This window comes from Sciurus carolinensis, chromosome 10 (genome assembly GCF_902686445.1).
Source record: "Sciurus carolinensis chromosome 10, mSciCar1.2, whole genome shotgun sequence".
In the NCBI taxonomy this organism is placed as follows: domain Eukaryota; kingdom Metazoa; phylum Chordata; class Mammalia; order Rodentia; family Sciuridae; genus Sciurus; species Sciurus carolinensis.
Window position 1 is genome coordinate 52636063 of NC_062222.1, and position 22526 is coordinate 52658588.

Below are 22526 nucleotides of genomic sequence, written 5' to 3' on the forward strand. Positions count from 1 at the left end.
CTGTGGAAGCAGAAAGTAGAATCAGCTTCCTGGAACCACAGATCATTACCTTTTATCTAGTTAGAATGAATATCAACTTGAATGATCATCCAAAGTCACTTTTAATTGTACTATCAAATAAAGTTCACCACCATGTTGTTTTAAAGGAAGTTGTCAGAAGTAAGAATTCAATGAACTCCAAGTGAGAAAAATCAAAACAAGTCATAATCAACTAATGAGTTGTCTATTTAAGGCAAACTGATGAGAATGTACCCAGCTACAATTGACTCAAAGACACTGTGCTAAGAGTCCTACCTGGAAAGTGTGAATTTTCATTAACTAAGGGCAGAGTGAGGCAGAACAAGACCTACTTCTGTAACATTTCAATATCCAAACAGCGTTGTAGAAACTGTTCCCAGGGGTGATGTATATTCTATTAACCACATGGAATAAAACAGATGCATTATTCATTTTTCTTCTTTTTTTTTTTTTGTATAAGAAGCTTGTTTGTCTCCCTTTGGCTATTGAAATGTACTTTGAAATGATTCCATGTTGGTTTAGTTCAGGAAGCAACACTAAGAAAGTCACTTATCAGGTAGGAAGTGAGAAGCAGGTCCGTGGACTTGCTGTCCAGTCCAAGCAAACACAGCAAGAGAAACAATCATGATCATGAAGTACATCTTAGGCTTTTCTTCCTTTCAGGTAATGAGGCATTTCCTCTAGCCCAAGGCTTTGTGTCATTTTTTACTAGACTGCTGCAGATTTCTGGAATTTTGGATGTTGATCATTGGTCCATTTATTGGAGCCAAAAATTCTAGGTGCTAGAATGGGAACAAGGTCGTCAATCAAGCACAAATACATAACAAAATTGGAAACACAGGACGGACAGATGGCTCTAGATAATATATAATTCAGCAGGTTGGTGCTGCAATTATCTCCCTACTCCATTATCCCAAAGGTGCAGTCTCAAGGAGCGCAAGCCTGAGGGATTCCTTCCCCGCATGCCCACAGTTACTGGAGCACTCCCCATTGACATTAAACATTAAATCAGATACTCCAAGCTGCTAGGAAATGGAAAAAAATGAAATAAAAAGGACAGGTATTGATAAGTCTATTAAAACAAACTACTCAATTACTTTAGAGTCTTCCTAAGAAAATGACAGTCACACAAAAGTTAGTAAAATTTAGGCTGTTAAATTATTCCATAAGCTTTTACTCCTCCCTAATTGAATATAATTTTGATTGAAAGCTATGGAATCCTAGAATTCAATTTGCTAATCAATGATGACTAATATTTGTATGCATGTTATGTACCAAGTTAATAAAATAAAATGCACCATGACTTTGGAAAAAATGCACATCTTTACCCGATTTTTAAAAATCACAAATAACTCCTGTATTCGATTTAGCTCAGAGTACCTACTTACTTTTTATTTTTGTTTAGATGAAAAACAATTTAGTTCCAATATGTTTGATGTTTCAAAGATATATAAAATAGTCCTACATAAAAGAAAATATGTCAACAGATTAGCTTATTCTAACCTTCCCTTCTCCTCTGATAATACACTTACTAGCTTAGCTGAATAATTACTAAGTAGAGAACCAAGCAGAGGAAAGGCATTCATTCTCTATACTAAGCAAAGGAAATATGCATAGATTAAATGAGCACTTTACCACAGTTACACACTTTCATATACAAAGGCTAACCTAGGTCAACTGGCAGCATTTGAAACATGACTCCAGGTGACACTAAGCATGACATTTAGATCAACTTGTGAAATGAGGACATAAAGTGAAAATAATCTTTGGCATTTTTTATTATGATTCAAAACTGAACAAATTTGAAGTTCTACATATTTTATTCCAAAAGATTCTTCAGTGTGTTTTTCTTATTCCTCACAGGTACCACATTATTGTCATTATTTTGGTGTACTGCTTCCCGTTACTCATCATGGGTATCACGTATACCATCGTTGGGATTACTCTCTGGGGAGGAGAGATCCCAGGAGATACCTGTGACAAGTATCATGAGCAGCTGAAGGCCAAACGAAAGGTACTGTTCCGCATAATTCACCTAGCATTGGGCAAACTGTGGCACACATCAGAGAGAGGAAAACCTAGTCATGGCATTTTAATATAATATAATTTGATATTCTACTTTCACTTTTCAAAATGTCTCCTTTTCCACTGGGCATGGTGACACACACTTGTAATCTAAGCAGCTCTGGAGTCTAAGGCAGGAGGATCACAAGTTCAAAGCCAGCCTTAGCAGTTTATCAAGGTACTAAGCAACTCAGCGAGAACCTGTCTCTAAATAAAATATAAAAAAGGACTGGGGATGTAGCTCAGTAGTTGAGTACCCCTGGGTTCAATCCCTGGTACCAAAAAAAAGAAAAGAAAAAAAGTCTTCTTTCCTTTGTTTTACAATTTTTTTTCTTTTTCGTTCTCTCTTTATGTTGTCATTCTGTAAGCCACTGTCCATGCAAAATAACAGAATATTAGTGCCTGGTAGAACAAGAGTTAATTCCTTACAGCAGGACATTTTTTTTTAAATCACCTTTTGCAGAATATTCTGATTTATTCCACCTGAAATTGCCAAAATTTCCCTTTAAATGGAATCCCAGATGATTTTATTTAGGCAACTCTAGCTATCATTGACCTTGATTGAACAGAGTGACTGTGATGATGGACTCTATAATCTTCCAGGAATGACATCTCCCTTAGAAAGTGCTATAATTCCTCTGTGTCTATCCTGCCTCTTCCCTTTCTCTCTCCTCATCTCCTCTCCCCTCCCTTCCCCTCCTCTTCTTTCCTCTCTTTTTCCCCTGATCCAGTCAGTCATCACGTATATCTGATTAAGGAATGAGAACTGTATTAGTGCTCTTTTACGATTCTTTGATAGAAAAAGCCTATTTCTGACTATTACACATTTAATAAGAAAACCTCTAAAACAAGCAGGATTGATGTTTCCCTAGAATTTTTTTCAAAGATTTTTTTTCCAACTATCATTGTGTGACTCAATGAAAGATTTTTTTTTAAATTTGTGAAATTAAAAAGTATCTTATACCATCATCTTCTCTCCAATTGATGTGAGCCTAATGCATACTGGGGAGGTTTATTTCAAGATAAATGAGCAGATTAATAATTATTATTTGTTCCGTTTATGATTAACTTATTTATGTAAAACTACTAACAACCACATGGGCATTTCCTATAAAAATTTCTCAAAGTCTTAAAACTAATTAATGATGTACACTCACTTAACAATGACCATTCAGGTTTAAAAAATATAATGTAGCAAAAGGATTCCATTTTAGTACCATGTTTTTTCTTTGATATTGACAAATAATGCTAGACAAGGCTTATGCCCAGCTAATACTTATAATAGTCTCTAGTATTGAAAACTATGAGCAAGCATTATATTTTTCCACATTAATTTTCTCATGTCAGGCTACATACATATGTCTACGAATTATGTGCATGATTTTATTTGTCTTTCAAAAAACTAACCTTAAAAATGATAGGCACAAACCACTAAACTATGCCTTTAATATCTAAAAAAATCACTAAAAGTCGAACTCCAATAATATGTTGATCTTATCTGAAGTTTGTCACTTTTGCAATTTCAACCCTTATTTTCTAATATTTTGCTCTTATTACAAGATACTCTTTTCTTAGAATAATTTCTTATAATTATGTTTTGAATGTCAACAGATTAAACAATTGATGTGATGTTTTACATATTTCAGAATAATTTTCTTTGTATTACCTACTTAGTTACCTTTTATTTCTTATTGTTATAGATCTTTTTCTGTTTTGCCCTTTCCCTGTTCACTTCTACACAAATTTTAAAAAGCCCATAATTATAGATTACAGAGAATTTTTTTCCACATGTAGTATTTTTCTAGGAAGAAATTAAAACTTAATCTCAGTTCTTTATTTTTGAATTTAAAGTTCCAGAGGAAACAAAACCAAGAAGTGTTTTTTTTACTTTGCCCCTGTGTAGCCTATGAGAGTGAAGCATAAATTTTCCCTTTTGATTTCATTACTCTAAAGTTTCAAAGTAATATCAGCTCAAACTGGGAGTGTGACTCTTCTAGAACATTTCAGTAAAGGAGAACACTTAAAAGTTCTGGTCTGTTTTTCTCCCTCTCAGATTGTGTTCTGAGCTGAAATAATGCAAAGTTAAATTCAAGCCAGGGACTTATAAGAAATACCGTTGTCCTTGGATTTAATGCAGCACACTCATTCATGGTGTTCGACTATCAGTATGTGGACAGTAATACTGATTTGCTCTAAATTTTAAAATTTCAAAACACATCTTGTCTTAATTTATTCTTTTTAATAAATTGCTACTGAATTTTTTTTGAATGACACATAATAATTGTACCCATCTTAAATCAAACTATTGTTCTGGGATGATTTGAATTGTACATATTGCTGATAATCGTGATATCTTCACATTTTTATGTGGTCACAAATAGATATGTCTTACCTTGGACTTACTGTTTTATCATGGGTTGTCTACCAGAGATCACATCCTTGATAATACAGACTGGACTTGAGAGAGAAAATACAAACAAAAGTCTTGGCTATAATAGTCTAAATTAAGTATGACTGTTGGGGGAAAAAATCTCCATAAACAATTATGAGCCATCCTCTTAAAAATAAAAATTGGTAGATATTTATTGACTCTTAAACATAGATGTACAAGAATAAATAAAAGCTGACGAAATCTTAGGTCACTGAGAGAGCATCACAGTTCTTGGGGAACATGACTTCTGTTTCTCCTCCTGTAAAATTTAGTATTACGCTCAGTTTCTAATCTTGAGAATTAAATGATTTGAAGAAGAGCCAGTATGAGTACCTCACATTTCTCACTTATATATTTATATTTTAACTAATATGAAACTTCCAGATAAGTTATGATTAACCACCCCTCCATTTTACATATATTCTGTCTAAGATTATAAATTTTGAGAGTAATACCGCTGCTTGCAGTAAGCACTGGGTAAAAAGACTATTAATTTTGAGTAATATGTCAACTTACCTCCATAAATACCTCATCATTAAAACTGCAGTGTTGAATCTGAAAACCAGTGTTTAACCGTTATGACTCCAAGAAGCTTAATAAGATCCAGAGCAATCTGGAGAAGTGTTCCAACATTTTACTCGCATCTATAGAACTGGCCCTTGATAGAAGAAAAAGAAATGATAACAAACAATACATTCAGAAACTTCTATGTAATGTACTTTATAGTTTCAAAGCACTTTGTATACCTCATAACACAACCAAGGGTATCTTTAATTTATAATATATATCCTGTTTTAAAATCCCATATGTTTTATACCCATTGGCTTTAAATATGTTGTCTATTTAAATGTCTTAAAATAATGAGTCTCTTTATTGTAGCAAAGTAGTTAAATTATGAATCCCTGCACTTCAAGTAAAAGTATATTCAACTAGATGAAAATACAAAATATCAATTAAGGTCACACAATTCTCAAAGACTGGTTAAAGTTTATTCTCTTTCTTCAATGGCAGTTGGTTAATAATCTTGTAAAGCTCTCCTTCTGGAAATGTGAACTATTTCATACTGCTATACTATTTAATTTAGAAATTGGAGTTATTACATTTTTATGAACTCTTAAGAGAGAATGCTTTTCTGATATTATACTGTTAGCTGAGCATGTTTTATTGATTATGATATTCCAGAATGAAAATAAATACTACCTAGAAAAGTATACTGACCCTCATCTATGTTATTCTACTTATTAGTAGATATAGTCACAGATTTTGGCTATCTATTAAAACCTTGACAAAAATCCCATGTGTTAAAATTATTAAAACTATCTATGTAAAGTCATAATAATTACACAACAAAACTTGAAACATTAGTTGTTAATTTAATGTATTGTTTTGGCATATGAAAAGTTATATTTTAAATATCTAATGTTCAATTCACGAGCAAATTTAACACACAATTTTGTATTTCTGGATGAGATATCATGTATAGAACCTAGAATGATATATCTAAAAAGAATCTAAAATTTCATGATTCCTTACCTAAAATCACTTGCCTAAAACCAAATGCAGGGTGAGAAGGAAATGAATGCAGGTGCTAACTGATGTCCTAATTAGGATGTTTTGGTATAGAAATCAAATGCACTTTAACATTTTTTTCAGTCTTGCTAATATCATTGTTTCCTTAAGTGATTCTATGTAGGAAAACCATATATATTTCCTCAGTCATTAGTAATATTTATTATAAATATTATCTAAAACTAACTAAATCCATGTCATTTCAACTTAAAATCACTCAATTTGGAAACAGAGATTTGTCATCCATCTTTCCCACATATTTCTTACATAAATAGAGACTATCTCTTTCCAACTTGAGTGGGAAAAATGTAGTGGCATTCTCCTATAAATGATTTAATTTAAGATTCTTGGCAATAGCAAAATACATCCCAAAATATATGTGTGAATGAGTCAGATGAATCCCTGATGGCAACTTGGAGTCACTATCTAGAACATAAATGCTAGAAGGCCAGAGAGTAGCAAGATGGGAAGAAATAAATTATACTAAGTAAGAGAAACATGAATTAGATATAAAACATCATTAATGCTATACTGATCATAATTATTAAATTAACATGTATATATAAAAGAAGAAATTGTGGCTAGATAGAATACAGAGTAGAAATGTTCTGAAGAGTAAGATCAAGCTCAATTCATTCATCAAAAATCATCTGTTAAAAATTCTTATTGTGGATATGTCACACACAAAGTTTGTCTGAATTTAGGAAAAATGCTTTTCAGTCTTGTGATATCCTTGTGAATTCTACAAGTTATGTGGTACTGCCTGAAGGCAGACACTCCATCTGTGCTGAGGAAGAGTACCAAAATTAAGGGGAAAGACCCTTCACATGCCACAGAGCTCTGCCCTCAGAGCTGCTTTGTTCAAGTCTGATCCATAACAAGAATACCAGTTCTGTGATAATGTCAATTATCTAAATCTACAGAGAAAGATATTAGGTATCTGATTCAAGACGTATGAATGCCAAAAGTACAGTGCCATGATCATGATAGACTGTGCACACTTTATGTTGAAGGTTTGTATTCCAGTTATTGCCTTACTTAAGTATGATCTTAGATAAATCTCTCTAGCTTTCTTACATCCTATTTTCTCAAAATCATGGAGATTTGAAGACAGTTATATTACTATATTTCAACTAAATTATAATTTGTAATTTAAAAATTTAATTAAAATTTTAATTTTGGAATTGAAATTCTATGGTTCTCATACTTAGCATTGTGCCTTCTACATAGCAGACACTTATTCCATGTTGATATGTTCCTTTTCTTGTGCCATTTTGTACCTTTTCCAATATGGAGAACCTAAAATTGGATGAGAATTCATGCCCAGGCATTAATATCCAATTAAATAAGAATTCATTAGAATAGTTGTAGATTTTAGTATACTATACTGACACAACCACATCAATGTTTATAGCAGCGAAGTTCACAATGGCCAAGTTACAGAACTAGCCCAGATGCCTGTCAACAGATGAATGGATAAAGAAAACATGGTATATATACACAATGGAGTAAGAACTCAGCCATAAAAAAAAAGAAAAGAAAATAGATGAAATTTGGACATTTGCGGGTAAATGGATGGAACTGGAGAACATCATGCTAAATGAAATAAGCCAGACCCAGAAAGTCAAGGGTTGAATGTTTTCTCACATGTAGAAGCTAGAACAAAATAAGCGGGTGGAGCAGATTGGGCAGGGGGAATCCCATGAAAATAGAAGAGACCAGTGTGTAGTTTGTGCCAGGCTAGCTCAGATGCTGGTAAGGACGCGGAGTCAAGACCCCAGACTCCAGGAGTTGGGTGGAAGCAGGCTTGTGGTGAGCAGCCTGCAAACTCATTTATTGCGGAAACAGCCATACATTTTATAGATTTCCTGCCCAATTACAATGTGCCACGGGGGATCAGACCACCAGGTTCCTATACAGGTCCCCTTGGTAACACTGAGTCAACTTGGGGCAGTTGTTTACTTTCCTAGGTAGGAGAAGCAGAACGCTCCTCCCTGCAAGTTTTCCTTACACACTTAAGGAGTTCACTGCTGCCAGTCAAGAACTAGGATTTCTCCCAACATTTCCCCAATTTTTATTAATTTGGACAAGGGATTCCTTCAGGGGGACTTGATTGACCTGAACCCTTGTGATTCTTTTGTTGAAAATGGACCACAAACAGTTAAGAACTGCAAGTATTATAAGGAAGAGTATGCAGGCTAATCCTAACATTACAGTAAGATTTAGCATATTAAGCAGGTTCTATTCAAAGGTAATAACAGAGACCTCTCCCAGGAGGGAGAAGGGGGCCACAGCTGATGTTCTAAAGTCCCAAGAAGTGAGCACACCCTACATTCTTTATAGGTTAAGGTCTCTTTTGTTCTCCAGTTCTCTCCCCGCTTATCTCTCCTTCCTGCCTATGTGACTAGGCCTGGTTTTGCAGGTGAGATGCATAAAGTGAGAAGCGAATAGGTAGGGGAAGGGCCAAAGTGATTCAGCCAGGTTAGTGCCCAGGGGGCATTAATTAGCAGCTCCTTGCCTGCAGTCCTCAATAAGGGCAGGTAAATCTGGTAATCAATGGCTCCAGAGATCCTTTACATTCCATTCTCCCAGGGGCAGTCTCCAACTTCCGGAGGCAGATGGCTTTCATGGCCTCCATTTTCTCCATTAGACTTGATCCCCTATTTCTACACTAACTGCCTGTCCCCAGTTCTGGCTTCGCCAATGAAGTAAAAGGAAGGGGATTGGAGGCAGGGGAAGATGAAAGGAGAAAAGGAACAGTGGAATGAAATTAACCAAACTATCCTATGTACACATATAAATGTAGCCCAGGGAATTTCACTTTTATGTATATCTATAAATCTCCGATTTTAAAAACTATAAATAAATGGAAGGAATGCTGGTAAAGAAGAGGAAATTGAATGAGGTGAGGGAGGAGAAGAAGGAAAGGAAAAGTACTAGAGACTGAATTGGAGCAACTTGTATTTCATGCTTATATAATTATGTCAAAATGAACCACAATATTATGTATAATGATAATGCACTAATTGAAAAAGATAAATTATATTAAGCATAATACTAGTTCCCAAGGACCCTAAAATTTTCTATGCATTAATTATAATGAGAAATTTCAGTGGAAAATTCCCTGAGTGCATTTAATCATAGTAACAAAAACAGCAACAACCGCAGTGAGGGGAAAAAGAGTTATTTTTCATTTTTCCAGTTTAGCCTATAAACTAAACCTCTTACTCTTCAAAAATATCCATCAAAAAAATCTGAACCAAGAATTTGACAACACATTGACTTCTCTGTGTTTTAACATTTACATCATATTTTATGTTATTGAACTGAACTTTAGCTTCACTGTTGTAAAGTCCTTTAGTACCCAGCTGTAACAATCTAAGTAACAAAATATGTACAGATTCTTCTAGAAGAATTCACTGCACTTATCAATAGTAATAAATGTGCAGAGTACAGTTATTGAGAAACTGTTGAAATGCTGGTTTTGTGAATAGACTAAAACTTTTCTGATATTGTCCTCATAACCATTTTCTCTTTCTGTACTTGACTTTATTTAAAAAAAAAAAAAAAGAACCACATCATGTACAACCACAAGAATGGGATCCTAATTAGAATAAGTTATACTTTACGTATGTATATTATGTCAAAATACACTCTACTGTCATGTATATCTAAAAAGAACAAATAAAAAAATAAACTTGAATTGACCAGATGACTTTGACTCCAATATTAACATATCATGATAGATGTTTGAGCTCACACATGCCAAAGTTGTGGTTGACATATCTTTAAGTACTCTCATTTACACACCTCTGCAACACACTTCCACTTATTTCCATGCATCTTTCCTCAATTGTTCATCGTACTGATGCTTTATTGCTACTCATATTACTAATTAATAATTACATCTTTTACACACTCATGTGTTCTACTTTCTTTTTAAAATATCATGTAGATATAAACCAAATATTTTAGGAAAAAGGTAAAGAAAGGTGGGGGGGGGGTCTCATGAAAATCTAAGGAAGACCAGTAGAGTACAGGAAAGGAACCAAGGGAGGGAGGAGGGGAGGGAAAAGAAAATTATATTGGCCAAATTATATTGTTATACTGTGTGCATGTATGAATATACTACAATGAATTCCACCATTGTGTACAACTAAGTGCACCAATAAAAACAGATGGGAAAAAATTAACCAAACATTTTTATAGTAAGTTTTCTAGGGAAATGAAAATCAAGAACCATGAAATATATTAAATTTCTGTCATATCTCAAAACATCTCCCCCCAAAATAAAAAAGTAAATATTATAAGAATTTTATACAGAAATACACAATTATTTACCATTTATTTTTCATACAAGTATTTTAGAAAAGTTTCTATTTTAGCTGATAAATCACTGAACACAATTAGAATGTATCTGTCTTACATCTTTCTGAAATTGCAGAAAGATATAAGAAAGTGATATTTTAACTCAGTAAAGGAAGATGAAAAAATGTAGAGTTGGTACCCTAAGAAGACTTACTATCTTAAAATGAAGAACCAAGAAAAAAACAATGTCATAAAATACCTGAAACTTCTGATGGGTTTGAAAAATATTACCATACAATGTTTCTAAATGAAACAGGGAAGCTTACCCAAAGCCAGTAGTCATTTGTTCCCTCTAGCTAAATCCGTCTACTATACCTGGCACAATCAGCAGAGCCTCCCAAGCCCACACTGTGCATTGCCAATACCACCAGGTCTACACCCTTGATTAAGGTTCTCCCTGCTCCTTGGGGCTGGCAATAAACAGGAATTACTTTGAAAAGCCTATATTTTTGGTTTATTAGTCATATTTACTTCTTAAAAACAACAGAAAAGATAAACACTTCAAGGAGGAAATATCTAGAGTCCTTGAGTACATGACAATCATTTGAAAAGATTTCTCTGTAGATCATCCATTAACATTTCCCATTCTGCAATTATAGGTTCAATGAAGATAGAACATATTCAGACATCATGGGTTGCATCTAGAAAATAAATTTTAGCATATGAAGTCTATAACAATCATCATAATTCCCAATGTTTCAGGATACACTACATACACACACCCACACACAAATTGAAAATTATATCAATTGTAATAGATTTTATAAAATCACTATATGAGTAAATCTTTAATCCTATCCTTCCCATGGATTTTTAAAGCTTAGTTCCATCTGAAATGAATTTGTCTGAGTTGGAGAAGCATTTACAGATTTATCTTCTACATGTTTACCTGTTGTTCCCACCAACAGGTGTTGAGGATTCCATCTTTAACAATAACTTCAAAAGTCACAGTTACTACACTGAATTATCAACTGTATTTGAGACTGAATGAGGATTCTCTGTCTATGATATAACTGACTCTTCATGCATTATCATAACACTAGTCTAAATTAATGAAGCTTTGAAATATATTCTATAATCTGACAATGACAAGTTCCATTTTTTGTTTATTCTAGAAATTTCTTAAATATTCTAGCTTCTTTTCTTGTAATCATTTTTGTCTAGTTAAAAATTATTTCTATTGATGGAATCGGATAAACTTGTTTATTAACTTTGAGAGAAATGGACAATAAATATTAAGTAAGGGAAATATGGAATGGGTTGATGAGTAGATAAATGAATGTCATCCTTCAAGTTACTCTTAAATAATAGAATAGAGTGACTGAGAACAAAAGTTTACAATCATTATGCCAAGTTCAAATGCTGGCTCTGGTATATACCTTGAGTAATATACCTTATCTGAGCTTCTGAAAGTTTTATAGGTCCTCTAAAATGAAATGAAAATAATAACACATATGGTTACAGTTGTGTGGAAATTAAATAAGGCAAGATATGTTAAACATTCTAAAAATTCCTAGCACATAAAACTGCTCTCAGTAAATGCCATCTATTACTTTAGGTACTTTAATCTGAGTACATATGCAAGTGTTACAGAGGTCAGAAGACATCATGTGGCAGAAAAGCAAAGAAGTATAAAATGGCCATTTATCTTTTTAAGCATAATATTGACCTACCTTTTATAGTGAGTCATAGTTGTAGATAATTTCTACATGTCTATTATTTAATTCTCACAGTATCTATGTAAATTTTTTCTATTTAAATAAAAAGGCAACTGAGTCTCAACCTCACAGAATTAATGGGTGATAAAGTTTAGATTTGAGTCTTGGATAAATGTTTTCAGGACTCTATTTTTTTAGAGGATTAGTTTAAAGATATGTAGGTATCAGAATGATACTTTATGTTTGAGTGTCATTTGTAGTATAAGTAAAGAACTTTCTCATATAAAAACCCTGGGAGGCAGACTTGGTAGACATTGTTTTCACTGATTTAGCAAATCAGGAATTTGAAGCTCTGAGGAAGTAAAAGGTGCCCAAATTTGCACAACTACTAATTGTGCAAGTGATGTTCATTCGGTGCTATGGAATATAAACTATTTTTTTTCCACTGCTTTGAACTGCAGAGAAGTTGTGACTACCCTTAGCCAGTCTCTTGTCCATTGCTACCTCCGCTTATCATTCCATTATACATTGTGGCTTACAGTAGAGAGGTACCCTCCAATAGGAATTTCTGCAGTGATGGAAATGTTCTCGCTACTAGCCAATAGAGTAGCCATTAGCCACATGTATCTATTTAACACTTTAACTATGATTGCTACAAAAAAGGAACTAAATTATTTTCTTTTAGTTATATAAATTTAAATGAAAGAGCCACATATATGTGGAGATTACAATATTGGTGAGTGCTGCTCTAAAATGGGATAAACAACAAACCAAATGCAGTAGTGCTTTTTCTCTTTCATGGTGATATTGTAGATAAGACTTGAATCAAATCAGAAAGTTTATCATTAAGTTTTTGAGAAAGTTTGGATTCATTTCCTTGAATAGATTGTTCATAGAATTCTGGTATTTGAGAAATTCTTTTTTTATTCTTTTTTAAATTATAATAATACTTGCATATATTTATGGGTTACTTTGTGATGTTTTGATATAAACAAACATTGTCAAATGATTCAATCAAGTTAATTAACATTCATTACTTCATATACTTACCTTTTTTGCATTTTTATCCTTTGGAAACATAAAATATATTGTTAACTATAGTCATTATGCTTTATAATAGATCCTTCTTTAAATTTATTTTTATACATAGTAGTAGGATTCATTATGCCATATTCATATATGCACATAACATAATTTGATTATATCCTTCATACCCCCAAACCCATTCCCTCCCTTCACTCCCCTCTACTTAATACAAAGTAATTCTATTCTTCCCTATGTCCCCTATTGTGAATTAGCTTCTGCATATCAGAGAAAACATTCAGCCTTTGGTTTTTTGGGTTTGGCTTATTTCACTTAGCATGATATTCTCTAACTCCATCCACTTACAAGTAAATGCCATAATTTCATTCTTCTTTAAAGATTAGTAATATTCCATCAAATACATCTAGAAGTGAAAATTGCTGGATCACATGATACTACAAGTTTTGTATTTTTGAGGAGCCTCCAAAGTATTCTCCACAATGGTTCCCCTATCTCATCCTCACTAACATTTGTTTTTGTTTTTCATTTTTTTTTGAGGTAGTCACTCTAACAAGTGTAAGGTGATATCTCATTATGGTTTTAAATTGCATTTTCCTGATGATCAGTGATGTTGCACATTTTTTCATATACTAAAGGAAAATTTTAGGCATCATGCAACTTGATAGCAAAACATATTACAAAGTCTTAGTAATCATACCAACATAGTACTATAATAACAGCAGATGCATAGATCACACATGTACAATCAACTGATTTTTCACAGAGACACCGAGGACAGACAATAGGAAAAGAACAGCCTCTTCAGTAAATGATTTTTCACAAAACTGGATATTCATAGACAAAAGAATATAACTAGGATAACACATGTGTCAAAGTGTATGCTACCAATGTTCATAATATGTTAATTCAGTCTGTATTTATTCTGCTTATAAGACCAAAAAATCTAATTATGATCACTAATAAAAAGAATAATATTTGTGATAGCCCTAACATTTATTGGTACTTATTGTGTGCCATACTTATACTTGATTTAAGAGGTTTAAATGGATTCGCCTGAGCTGAGGGTGTAGCTAAGTGGAACAGTGATTGCCTAGCATGCATGAGGCCCCTGACAACCACATCAGGAAGACACTGTGTTATTTTCATTTTGCAGATATGAAATAGTAATTAGATGGGTTAAGTAAATTACCCAGTCACCCAGAAAATCTGATTCTAAACAATGGGTTCTTAATTTTTGTATTATACAGATCTTTTCCGCCTTTTGCTTAAGGAAGAAAAAATAACTTTTTACTTGTGTCTTTGTTTAATTATCAGTACTATTGAATCAAAATATATACACCATAACCAGGGAAATTTTTTTCCAGTACTACTAATCAAATAAAAATGAATTTAAGTATCAGCAACCAACTTAAAAATTAATTCTTAAGAAAAACTTCTAATCAGTAGGTTGGTACGGCATGTACTTAACAAAGTAAGATGCACTAATGTGAAGTTTTGTCTTTCAACTGTTAAAATTTTAAATCAGATCAATACTATATACATATGTATATGTTGATATATATATATCAGTATTTTCTGTTTGCTTTTAGTTCAATTGAGTTTCTTTTTTTTTCTTTAATTTTTTTTAATTGTAAACAAATGGGATACATGTTATTTCTCTGTTTGTACATGGCGTAAAGGCATACCATTTGTGTAATCATAAATTTACATAGGGTAATGCTGTTTCATTCATTCTGTTATTTTTTCCCTTCCCCCCAACCCCTCCCACCCCTCTTTTCCCTCTATACAGTCCTTCCTTCCTCCATTCTTGCCCCCTCCCTAACCATAACTCTAACCCTAACACTAACCCCTCCCACCCCCCATTATGTGTCATCATCCACTTATTAGCGATATCATTCGTCCTTTGGTTTTTTGAGATTGGCTTATCGCACTTAGCATGATATTCTCCAATTTCATCCATTTGCCTGCAAATGCCATAATTTTATCATTCTTTATGGCTGAGTAATATTCCATTGTATATATATACCACAGTTTCTTTATCCATTCATCAATTGAAGGACATCTAGGTTGGTTCCACAATCTGGCTATTGTGAACTGAGCAGCTAAGAACATTGATGTGGCTGTATCTCTGTAATATGCTGATTTTAAGTCCTTTGGGTATAGGCCAAGGAGTGGGATAGCTGGGTCAAATGGTGGTTCCATTCCAAGTTTTCTAAGGAGTCTCCACACTGCTTTCCAGAGTGGCTGCACTAATTTGCAGCCCCACCAGCAATGTATGAGTGTACCTTTCTCCCCACATCCTCGCCAACACCTGTTGTTGCTTGTATTCTTGATAATCGCCATTCTAATTGGGTTGAGATGGAATCTTAGGGTGGTTTTGATTTGCATTTCTCTAATTACTAGAATGTTGAACATTTTTCCATATGTTTGTTGATTGCTTGTAGATCTTCTTCTGTGAAGTGTCTATTCATTTCCTTAGTCCATTTGTCGATTGGGTTATTTGCATTCTTGGTGTAGAGTTTTTTGAGTTCTTTATAGATTCTGGAGATTAGTGCTCTATCTGAAGTATGATTGGCAAAGATTTTCTCCCACTCTGTAGGCTCTTTCTTTGCATTGCTGATAGTTTCCTTTGCTGAGAGAAAGCTATTTAGTTTGAATCTATCCCAGTTATTGATTCTTGCTTTTATTTCTTGTGCTATGGGAGTCCTGTTGAGGAAGTCTGGTCCTAAGCCGACATGTTGAAGCTCTGGACCTACTTTTTCTTCTATAAGATGCAAGGTCTCTGGTCTGATTCTGAAGTCCTTAATCCATTTTGAGTTTAGTTTCATGCATGGTGAGAGATATGGGTTTAGTTTCATTCTGTTGCATATGGATTTCCAATTCTCCCAGCACCATTTGTTGAAGAGGCTATCTTTTCTCCATTGCATATTTTTGGCCCCTTTGTCTAGTATGAGAAAATTGTATTTATTTGGGTTTGTGTCCGTGTCCTCTATTCTGTACCATTGATCCACCTTTCTATTTTGGTACCAATACCATGCCGTTTTTGTTACTATTGCTTTGTAGTAGAGTTGAAGATCTGATATTGCGATACCCCCTGCTTCACTCTTTCTGCCAAGGATTGCTTTAGCTATTCTGGGTTTTTTATTCTTCCAGATGAATTTCATAAATTCAATTGAGTTTCTTTAGCATCATAAAGCTCCTATCAATGCATACCAAATAAAAACAATAAACAATACTCTTTAATGAATTCTCTTTCATTAATGTAACCTCCTACAACATACTGATATTAACTAATGGTTTTACTGCAACTAAAACAACTTCACAATAATTACTTTGCCTTCATTAAATCTCTGTTGACAGGTATAAATATATTATTTTTAGAGAAAATTTGGCTTTGTAAATTATATGGGGCAGAGAGAAAGAGGAAGAGGGAGGGACACAGGGAGAGGGAGGGACTGTTGGGAAGGACAGCAAAGGCGACACAAAGGAGACAAGGAGTGTCATGATACAATGGTGAGAAACTGGAATTTAGGGTGTCTGAGTGCTAGACCTAGTACTGTAACTCAGGCTTTGTCCTGGTAGAATTATTTCTTTTCTCCAGACTCTTGAACTCATCTATACAGTGAGAAGACAGAACTACCTCTAAGTCCTCTTCCAATTATAAAAATCAAGGAGTGATTGAAATTCATCGAATATTTACTCAACATCTAATGTGTACCAGACATTGCGCATGATGATTTTACATAAGCATCAATGTGAAAGACTGAAAATACTAGAGTTTAATGACTGTGACGTGGAGACTGTGAGGGGAAAATGAAAAAAAAAAATCGTATTTCAAGACTCAGTTGCTAAGAAAACAAGAACACCATTGACAGAAAATAAAGTCTGTGAGCAAATCTGGGGTATGAAGAAGACGAACCTACTCTAGGACAATCCAGCAAGGTAGAAATGTGCATACAAAGCACATGCTGACAAACATGACACTACTGGTGACCTTAGATCACAGGTTCATATCAACCCACCGTGTACTCTACTAGAAATGTTTGTAAGAAGAACATTTTATCATGCCCTCTGAATAGCACAAGAATCCTGCTAAGAACCACGAGCATCAATTCCTCTACTAACTGCACATGTTCCTTCCTGCCAACCTCTGCTCTCCTCACCTCTTAGAGCCCAGGTCAGAATAACAGAGAAAAAAAAAAATGTTGCCAGATTGTTGACTTCTATTTATGTTTATTTCATTACTTTTATGACCCAATTTAGTAAAAGTTTTCAACTAACCCAGAAATATCCATTGACAGCATTATTCCTCTTGACTACAGGTTAGCAGGTCTAATGGGTTCATAAAACATCCTTTGAAAAAGATGAGTTAATAACTGATATGTCATGCTGCTATTTTTGTGCCCTCCAAAATAAGCATGTTGATTTCACCCTATCTTCGTCTATTCCTGTCCAATTTTGCATCATAATTATGTGACTTGTATTAATGATAGTGTGCCATCTTTTTGCTTCTGACCAGGTGTCAGCAGGTGACTGACCAGGAGTCAACAGCAGCAGTATTTGTGCCTGTTTATTCAGCATGTTGATAGATTGATTGCTACTGATTCAAGTTTATATATTTTCCTCTGGGTTTTATTTTGAAAGACTGTTTGAAAGAGAGTTATATGTAGACACAAAAAGAGTAAAAGCCTCTAACTTATAGAGGAATTAATCTCTAAGACAAAGAGCTCAAAAAACCATCTGGCTATTTTTTAAATTACTCAACCAACAACAGAAATCATCTCATTTAAATTCATAGTAGATAGGCTACCCCTATGGACCTCTGTTACTTTATACACTTAGCTATTTGGGTTATAAAATCCGGATACATTTGCCTTCAGATGTTCAATGTTTCCTTCTTTAGTACTTTCAGTTATGAGAAGACCATATGCCACACACACACACAAAGGCACAAATGGTGGGGCATTTTATCACAAGTTCTTGGATCTGTTGTAAAATGCTGAGCAACTGATGTTCTTTACCCGCTATTATACAAACTCAGTGCCTAGCCTAATGCCTGATGTAGGGATGGATGGTTGGACAGTGTTTTGTGAATCAGTCACTTTCTTGTCTTACACACGAGAAAGTACAGTTATGTGATGTGACTTGCTCAGAGTCAGAATTATTAAGAGAGGCAATTCTGAAATTTAATCCTCTTATGTTCAAACTGTTACTCTGTTCTTAGTTGAGACTGCTCTGGCTGAGGCACACCCTAGATTGTAGCCTAAATTTTCAGAAAAAAGTGAATGTCATCAGGATTGTATTACTACCTCAAGACTAAAAATGATGTTCACTTGTCTTATTGCTGAATGAATTAAACTGTTCTTGAAAATATTTCATGTTTCACTAAATATTTAAATAAAAATCTTCCTAACCCTACTATAAGTAAAACAGTACATAGGAATTTCCACATTATTTAGATTCTTGAGAAAATGTCCTAGTAAACCAAAACTTCTCATTAGTAAAGAATTTATGTCATGCATTTATTACCTATTATAACATTTCAAATTCCATTAACATTAAACTATGCTACTTTGTTTCATAGGAGGAAAAACCACTTCAGTGTTTTTCAGGACTATATTTATCAACATCAAATACAAATTTCCTGGCCAAGTAAAATAATTAATGCAATGGGGTTCCATTAAGAGAATAATGGATATCGAGGGGTTTGTGTAGTTAGCCTTACAGATTGCAAACCTACTTGGCATTTTTGATGGCCTAGCAAATATTTCCACAAGCTTTTCACTGTGCCTCAAGCCCTCAGCTGGTAACACCAGCTAAAACTGCTTTTCCTAAACACAGAATTCTTTCCCTCAGAACCAAAGAATACATGAAAACCAGACTCTTCTTTTTCTTCCTAACCCTGTGGTTAACAGGGTGCATAGATGACGTTTGTCAAGGCTATCTCCACTGGAGGTAATTGGTAAATGATATCAGATTAAATTAGCCATCCCACCCACAGGAGCAACTATGTAAATTAGATATGTTGGTGCATGGGACTCACCATGAACCAACTAAGTTAATTATCAATATGAATATCAGTTATATTTCATGACATCTGACCCATATAATTTAAGAAATGAGTGAGATGGTGAGGGGAGGGGAGGCAGAGAAAAAGAATGTATCCATCTCTCAGAGCTGCTATAACAAAGAACCACAAAACGGGTGGCTTAAACAAGAGAAATTTGTTTCCCTATAGTTCTAGAGAATAGAAGTCCAAGATCAAGGTGTCAGCAAGGTTCATTCCTTCTGAATCCTCCCTCCCTTACTTCAGATGTCCGACTTCCTCTGACATATTCACATGGTCCTCATCTCTACTTAAAAGGGTACTAGTCATACTGAGTTAGAGTCCAATCGTATGACCTCACTCTTTCTTAAATTCTACCTTTTTAAACGCTCCATCTCCAAATTTGGTCACAGTCTGAGGAACTGCAGGCTGAGACTAACATTTGTGTTTTGTTTGTTTGTTTGTTTTGTTTTTTGATTTCGTGGGGACAATTTAGTCCATAATGAATAGGTTATTTGAAATCTTTAGTAATTGATCCCTTTGATCCAAGTGACCTCATAAATTCTGGTAGTTTCCTAACACCAAATAGAAATTTTGCTGTGTGTGTTAATAAGACAGGTTTCCATTCAAGTGAGAGTTACCAAATAAAAGGTACCTACACAGAACTCTTCCCCAGCTCATATTGACAGTTTCATCCTTTTCTTCTTCTTTTTATCTTTATTTTTATTTATTTGTTTTTATTATAAACAAATGGGATACATGTTGTTTCTCTGTTTGTACATGGCGTAAAGGCATACCATTTGTGTAATCATAAATTTACATAGGGTAATGTTGGTTGATTCATTCTGTTATTTTTTCCCTTCCCCCCACCCCTCCCACCCCTCTTTTCCCTCTATACAGTCCTTCCTTCCTCCATTCTTGCCCCCCTCCCTAACCCTAACTTTAACCCTAACACTAACCCCTCCCACCCCCCATTATGTGTCATCATCCACTTATTAGGGATATCATTCGTCCTTTGGTTTTTTGAGATTGGCTTATCTCACTTAGCATGATATTCTCCAATCTCATCCATTTGCTTGCAAATGCCATAATTTTATCATTCTTTATGGCTGAGTAATATTCCATTGTATATATATACCACTGTTTCTTTATCCATTCATCAATTGAAAGGCATCTAGGTTGGTTCCACAATCTGGCTATTGTGAACTAAGCAGCTATGAACATTGATGTGACTGTATCTCTGTAGTATGCTGATTTTAAGTCCTTTGGGTATAGGCCAAGGAGTGGGATAGCTGGGTCAAATGGTGGATCCATTCCAAGTGTTCTAAGGAGTCTCCACACTGCTTTCCAGAGTGGCTGCACTAATTTGCAGCCCCACCAGCAATGTATGAGTGTACCTTTCTCCCCACATCCTCGCCAACACCTGTTGTTGCTTGTATTCTTGATAATCACCATTCTAATTGGGGTGAGATGGAATCTTAGGGTGGTTTTGATTTGCATCTCTCTTATTACTAGAGATGTTGAACATTTTTCCATATGTTTGCTGATTGTTTGTAGATCTTCTTCTGTGAAGTGTCTGTTCATTTCCTTAGCCCATTTGTCGATTGGGTTATTTGCATTCTTGGTGTAGAGTTTTTTGAGTTCTTTATAGATTCTGGAGATTAGTGCTCTATCTGAAGTATGATTGGCAAAGATTTTCTCCCACTCTGTAGGCTCTTTCTTCGCATTGCTGATAGTTTCCTTTGCTGAGAGAAAGCTATTTAGTTTGAATCTATCCCAGTTATTGATTCTTGCTTTTATTTCTTGTGCTATGGGAGTCCTGTTGAGGAAGTCTGGTCCTAAGCCGACATGTTGAAGCTCTGGACCTACTTTTTCTTCTATAAGATGCAAGGTCTCTGATCTGATTCCGAAGTCCTTAATCCATTTTGAATTTAGTTTTGTGCATGTTGAGAGATATGGGTTTAGTTTCATTCTGTTGCATATGGATTTCATATGTGGGAAAATTGGAAATCCATATACTCCACTTCTGACAAATAGGAAAAGAAGAACTCAAACTATTACTGTTTGGGGACAATGTGATTCTATATTTAGAAGATCTACCAGGGAACTTCTAGAATTGATAAATTAATTCAGCGAAATAGCAGGATATAAAATCAACACCCATAAATCAAACTCATTCCTATACATCAGTTTCATTTTTTAGCTGAGAGAAAATTGAGGAAATATTTTTTCTGCTTGTTTGACTTGAGCATCTCGCTCCCTTTTCAAATGCCTGGTCGGCAGTTTGCCTCCTCTTCCTCCCACCCCTCTGCTTTCTTCATCCCTGCCTTAGAGGAAGCAGTTAATTTTGAACTTATTTCACCTTCCCATCTTTAGGTGATCTTTGATCTTTGTAAGAGGGACAATGCTTTAATGTGCCTAATTTAACACCTCCCTCCCCCCACAGTACTTTGTGACACTTACCTCTTCTGTTTTTATGACATGAAGCAGTAATCTGCCATACTTATTTATTATTACTACAGTCACCTCATGTATATCATAATTTTTAATCTTCATATGTCCTGAATGAAAAATAAACATTTTACTGAGGATTTGGTAGCTTACTCCAAAAAGAGAATTTTCTTCTCAAAACATAAAATTCCTTTCAGTATTTTCTCAAGTCAGCTTTCAGGCAATGCTGTGTGTCTATGTGTGTCTCTCTCCCTCTCCATCTCTTTCTACCTTTTCTTCTCCATTTCTACTTTTCCTTCCTGCAGCCTCTCCTTGGATCCATTTGTCTGCTCCAGAAAGATCATTCACCAGCACCTCTTAAAGACAAATTTAGTATTACAATTAGAACCACAGCACTATCCCTGGATTCAAGTAGTTCAAAACTTGTGAATCCTTATCTACATTCGTGACTCTGCTCAGAAAACAAAATATTCTCCATATGCCCAATTTTACTCCTTCAAGTTAGAAAGGGATTATAATTATAAAAAAATCACACTTTTTTCAGTCACATCATGTTGAAGAGCTGCTTTATTTATGTAAATACAATTATTTACTCCATGTCTTTTCAGATGTCTTCCTGCTGCCTTTTTTTTTTTTTCAGCAAATTTCAAGGAGATTTTCTCTACAATTTTGCTCAGATATTAAATGCCTAAAGGGCCATAATTTTCAGTACATCTATATGCTGTACCCAAGTATTAAATGCCTAAAGGGCCATAATTTTCGGTACATCTATATGCTGTACCCAAGGATATTTCCAAGTTAATGGCTCTGTCAAATCATTCATATGCCTCCCAAATCTGTCTTTAATTGTTTTTTTTTTATTTAGAAATGTTTAGAA

General features: G+C 34.4%; 1 protein-coding gene across 1 annotated transcript in view; it reads left to right on the forward strand.

The window, feature by feature from the left end:
• Positions 1-22526, forward strand: part of Tacr3 (tachykinin receptor 3) — a 95245-nt gene that overhangs the window by 41972 nt on the left and 30747 nt on the right. The window contains exon 3 of the mRNA XM_047567157.1: positions 1882-2032. Within this exon, the coding sequence (XP_047423113.1) occupies positions 1882-2032 (151 nt within the window). The remainder of the gene's footprint in view (positions 1-1881; positions 2033-22526) is intronic.